Below are 5,663 nucleotides of genomic sequence, written 5' to 3' on the forward strand. Positions count from 1 at the left end.
AGCACAACTACACAGCGCTCGCATGTTTCACGAGCTCTGAGCCACCGACCTGGAAGCGCAGGGAGTCGGACATACGGATGAGGATCTGCAGGGCCTCATTGCTGCTCTTGCACTTGTCCAGCAGGCCCACGTACACCCCAATGGAGCCCCCCGGAGCCAGCCGTCCCACCAGACGCAGCTTACAAGCCGGCTCTCGCGACTCACCCTGCCAGAACCACAACTGCACTGTAGCACATCCCTGTCCAGGCAGAGGTCTTTGTGTTGCCTCACTACAGTGCAGATCTGGGTTCAATCACTGGTTCAGCCATGTGGAGTTAGGGATTTAAATTTGTAAAAAATTCATTTACTGAAATCTGAGTACTACATAATAATGCTGCTTGGTTAGCCCACAAGTACAAGTTTTACATTCTAACATTATTTTGAGAGAGAGAGAAAGATAGATAGAGATAGATAGAGATAGAGAGAGATAGAGAGAGGGATAGAGAGAGAAGGGGGGGGGGAGGGGGGAAACATACAAAACCACAAAATTATTATTTACAAAATTTTTTTTACTAATTAGTCATGTTTGTTCTTTTTCTCTACTTCAGTTTTACAAATTTCTGCTAGCAAGTAATTGTTATTAGCAAATAGCCTAATTTTAAGAATTAATTCAAACATAGCATAGCTATATAAATATTACTGCACCAACGATGATAATTACTGACAGCTAGGATAGTGTTTGTATCGATCGAAGTACGTAGAAGCATTTAATATGAACTAGATGCAAGGAAAAAGAATCATGAAAGGTGATGGGTGTGTGGGGACGGAAGAGCAGAGAAATGCATAGGCTGTCTGAGATGGTTGCAGACCTGAGGTGGAGCACGTCTGCATGGTAGGAGGATAAGGCTGGTGAGAATGTTCAGGGTAGTCAGTGGTGTGCGATGATGGGGTCGGGGTGGATGGGAACGGGACACACAGAGTTTACAGGGAAAGAAGAAACCATGAGTGAATGGTTTGGATGGTTTAAAATAAAGAAAGAGAAGCTCAATTCTAATATTCCATACTGGATTCCTATTGGTTGAAAATCAAGTGTAGTACTCATGAAAGAAGTGGAAATTCGTGTTTATTTATATTGAAATAATATTAAAGTAGGTACATTGTAGAGAGAGAATGTGTGGTTGTGAGTTTGTGTTTCATTTTAGTAAATTATAAGAGAGGAAATTGTAAAGTAGACTAAAATTCTACAAGGTCTAATTTGTTTTGAGATAGCAGTATTTCTTTTGTATAAAATAAGAATATTTATGATTAAAAATTTATGATATTATGAAATAGAAAATAGGCCCACCCAGTCTAGTCTATTATGTGATAAAGGATTTAAATAATTACCATAATGAAATTTCTAAATATTTTGATAATAGTTTTAGATAATATTTGAATCCCACCCGGTCTGTTCTATTTTGCAATACCAGTATTTAATTGTCTGAAAGTGAGATGTTTCAAAATTATATTTTCTTGGTATCGTTAAGTAGAATACAGTCCCACCCAATCTATTCTATTTTGCAATACCAATATTTAATTTTCTTAAAGTGAGACGTTTAGAAAAAATATAGCCTCGGTATCATGAAGTGGATTACAGTCCCACCTGGTCTATTCTATTTTGCAAGCCAAGTATTTAATTTTTTAAAAGTGAGACGTTTCAAAATAAAATTTTCTGGGTCTTGTAAAGTGGAATACAGTCCTACCTAATCTATTCTATATTGTGAAACCGATATTGAATTTTCTGAACGTGAGATGTTTCGAAATAATATTTTCTCTGTATCATGAAGTGGAATACAGTCCCACCTGGTCTATTTAATTTTTTTATAGTGGGGCATTTTGGAATAGTAATTTATCTGTATCATGAAGTAGAATATAGTGCCACTCAATCTATTTTATTTTACAATACAGAATCACAAAATAGACTAGAGCGGGGGAATTATACTCTGGTTTACGATACCATGAACTGATGTTTACAATTTTAGTAATTCATTTTTTCCACTTCTAACGAAAATGCACGTACTTCTGGGCATTTGATTACATTTTACGAGTGATATTTGAAATCTAAGTAAAATTCTGAATAAATATGGTGAATTTCACAATTCTACATTAATAGCTGTAATTACAAATGTAAGTTGAAGCAAGATGTTTCACTTGACTTTGGTTGCGGATTAAAAACATTCCACCAAACAGTGAAACTCTGAAGGGCTTTAAATTCCAAACTAGAGTGAAAATTTCAAAAATGAAAAATATGGGTTTTTTTACTTGTCTGAAGATACGCTGTATCAAATTTCAGCCAAATCTTAGATGGTGGGATGGGCACCCTTGGATGATCTGGCAAGGAATTCCCCTTAATAATGTTATGGAATTGCCAACTAGAACAGTCCGCGAAAGAGAGAGGTCCTCTTTGGAGTCTAGGTTTTAAGGGGAAAGTGGTAGAGGTGAAAGGGTTGTGGCAGTTTAGAACATTTATGTGTCACACTTTTAATTATATTTATTACAATCGATAATTAACATCCAAGCATATAAAATGTTTAATAGTAGTACGAACTCTTCCACACCGTGCTAACACAAACGCTGGAAATTGCGTTTTAAATTCATAATGTAAATAATACCTGAAACAATAAGAAAAAAAAATATTTACTTGCACTGTTTGACTGTACTCAGCAAGAGCACGTTTCTTCAAAAGAGCAGCCATTGTCAAATTGAATTTATTCTTCACTTGACATAAATTAGACTTTCATTTTAAAATGAAACTGTCAACTTCCATTTGTATATGCTTAAAAACATAACACGCAGTAGGCATCCATGACAGTTTATCAGAAATTACCTTAATACAAAAACATTTACCCAAAAAGGAAAACAATGGTAAAAGATGAAGAAATTATGCAAGACAAAAAAATATTTATAAAAATGATTAATATATAAAAATGTACAGATCTTAAAAATATAAAATCAATATACACGAAATATCGTATCAGGAAAATATAGGAATCCCTTTCAAGGGAATCCTTTTCACAAACGAGAGAACTACCAGTTCATTTTGAACTGTTCTGACGAGCGAACTAGGTGACTAGTTCGCTGTTACCAAAAACAATCGTTCTTTCGTTCTTTGCGTGTTTCTCCTCTTCTACTCTGTTTGGTCCTTACTGCGCATGCGCGAAAGATCCCTAGGTGACTAGTTCGCTATTACCAAAAACAATCGTTCTTTCGTTCTTTGCGTGTTTCTCGTCTCCTACTCTGCTTGGTCCTTACTGCGCATGCGCGAAAGTTCCCCCCCCCCCCCCCCCTTCCCCAACCAAAAAAACATTGTCAAACAATATGCCACGTCTTTCTTTCTTGCTTTCTTCCCTCTCTTACGTTTGTTCTTTATTTGGTCTCTTTCCCCCCCCCCCCCCCTTTTTCTATATTTCCCAATCGCTTCGTCGTTCGTCAGTTCCAAGTACTGATCTGAACTACGAAGACCGAAGAGAAAGGGAGTACCATGGGGAGGAAACTGGAATAGGAAATCGTTGCACAGGCTTTTTTTTTTTTATGATGGACCCTTTTTTTTGTTAGTTCGTCATTCGCCATGATACAGGTGACCGCGCTAAATGCAATATCACACAATCACACTAAAGACTTCAACAAGTATAGCATAGCTACTTGTACTTGTAACGAAGTTTCTACATCAATTTTTAAAATTATTCAGTATTATAATAAAAATAATTTGCTTTGAAAATACTCCGCTAAAATAAGTAGGATATTTATTTGACTCGCAAGGTTTGACTTGCTGGCGCCATGTTGTGTTTAGTGGTAAACAACAACTTGCATCTGGTAAATTAGAAATCATTTTAAAATATTTGGTTAGCAAGAAAACGTGAAAAGATAAAAATGTCTGGACGATATGCCTATGAGCGAAAATGTGCAGTAAGATGCTGTCGTTCAAAACCAGAAGAGCAAAGATTTGTTTCTAATGAGTTTAGTGAATATTTTTATAAAATAGTGCATAACCAACTCCGTGTTCATCAGATTATTAATAATAATGTGTACGATACAGCCTCCATTTCTGGCCCAATCTATACATCGTCTTCTATTTTCATATTTCCTGTAACTAAACTAAAATTGAGTTATTGTCAGTAGTTCATAAATCAAAAGGTAAACGTTCATCAGGTTTAGATGCTGTACCTGATTTTATTATTAAAGACTGGTATTGATTATATAGTTGACCCATTGTTATATCTTTATAATGAATCTTTTATGCAAGGTTATTTTCCTACCTTATGGAAATGTTCAAAAGTTATTCCCTTGCATAAAAAAGGTCTTTGTGACGCCTGTCAAAATTACAGTCCAATATCTCTTCTGTCCTCATTCTCAAAAATATTAGAATTATTAATGTCATTTTTTGAGAAAAATAACATTTTAGTGGGCAGTCAACATGGATTCAGGCGTTGTAAATCGACGATAACTGCACTTTATGAATTTATCGGCATTATAACTATGGACCTACACAGAAGGAATCATCCTGTTGGGCTATTTTGTGACCTAAGTAAGGCTTGTGATAGTGTTAACCATAAAATATTAATTAAAAAGTTAAGCACATGGTGTAAGAGATACAGTGCTTAATTGGTTAACATCTCACTTGACTCAGCATTTACAAGTAGTCGTAGTACAACATATAGATCCCTTAACCAACATAAAATATAATGTTCATTCAGATAGGCAAAACATATCTGTTGGTGTTCCTTAGGGTTCTGTACTAGGACCTTTGCTTTTTCTTATATACGTTAACGATTTGCCTAAAAATGTTGTATTATATGCTGACGACACTAATATATCTATACATGGAGATAACCCTTTAAGTTTAATTGCAAATATAAATATTTTAACTAGGGACATCATAGATTGGTTTAAGGCTAATGAATTAATTCTTAATAACACAAAAACAATGTGGCTGCATTTTAAACTTAATAACTTATACAATTTGCAAGACCCAACTGTATCGATTAATGGTTATAATATATCTCAATCAAATTCAACCAAAATACTAGGTAAATATATTGAGAAGAACCCTAATTGGAAATCTCATATTGCTCATTTAACTAAAAAAATGAGCTCAATATTATTTGCTATGAGAACATTTTCAAAATGGACTAATCTAAATGCTTTAAAAATTATTTACTTTGGTTATGTTGAACCTCACGATATGGAATAATATTTTTGGGTAATTCCACGGACTCATTTAAAATTGTTCAAATACAGAAAATATTTGTACGTATAATAATGCATGTAAATAATCGTACCTTATGCAGACAACTTCTCAAAAGCTTAGGTGTCTTAACATTACCATCGTTATACATTTATGAATTACATATATTTGCTCATTCACAATTGAATGAACTGCAGAATTTCAATTTACATAATAAATTATTCGACTAGATCAAAAAATAATTTTCATATGTATTACAACATCGTACAAAATGTTTTGCAAATAGTCCGAGATACTCTGCTATATGTTTTTATAATAAACTTCCACCACATTTTTAATCAGAAAACCAACTTTGTGTATTAAAAAAAAAAAAAATACTGAAAGATTTGCTGTTGGAATTCAGATTTTATTCTATTAATTATATTATGGAAGCAAAACTATGCTAAAAATGTATTATTAT

At 34.1% G+C, this 5,663-nt stretch overlaps 1 protein-coding gene across 16 annotated transcripts in view; it reads right to left on the reverse strand.

Moving 5' to 3' along the window:
* Positions 1 to 3,254, reverse strand: part of LOC134540092 (integrator complex subunit 4) — a 141,280-nt gene extending 138,026 nt beyond the window's left edge. For 12 of the 16 annotated variants that reach the window (XM_063382693.1, XM_063382590.1, XM_063382661.1 and 9 more), the window contains exons 1-2: positions 2,660 to 3,097; positions 50 to 205 (exon numbers count right to left, since the gene is read on the reverse strand). In XM_063382693.1, coding sequence (XP_063238763.1) covers positions 50 to 205; positions 2,660 to 2,713 — 210 coding nt within the window. In that variant the 5' untranslated portion in view covers positions 2,714 to 3,097. Of the gene's footprint in view, positions 1 to 49; positions 206 to 2,659 lie in introns of all 16 variants that reach the window. The other 4 variants (XM_063382609.1, XM_063382619.1, XM_063382600.1 and 1 more) reach the window with 4 other exon arrangements.
* Between the last annotated feature and the right edge of the window lie 2,409 nt (positions 3,255 to 5,663).

This window comes from Bacillus rossius, chromosome 1, assembly GCF_032445375.1.
Source record: "Bacillus rossius redtenbacheri isolate Brsri chromosome 1, Brsri_v3, whole genome shotgun sequence".
NCBI classification, from domain to species: Eukaryota; Metazoa; Arthropoda; class Insecta; order Phasmatodea; family Bacillidae; genus Bacillus; species Bacillus rossius.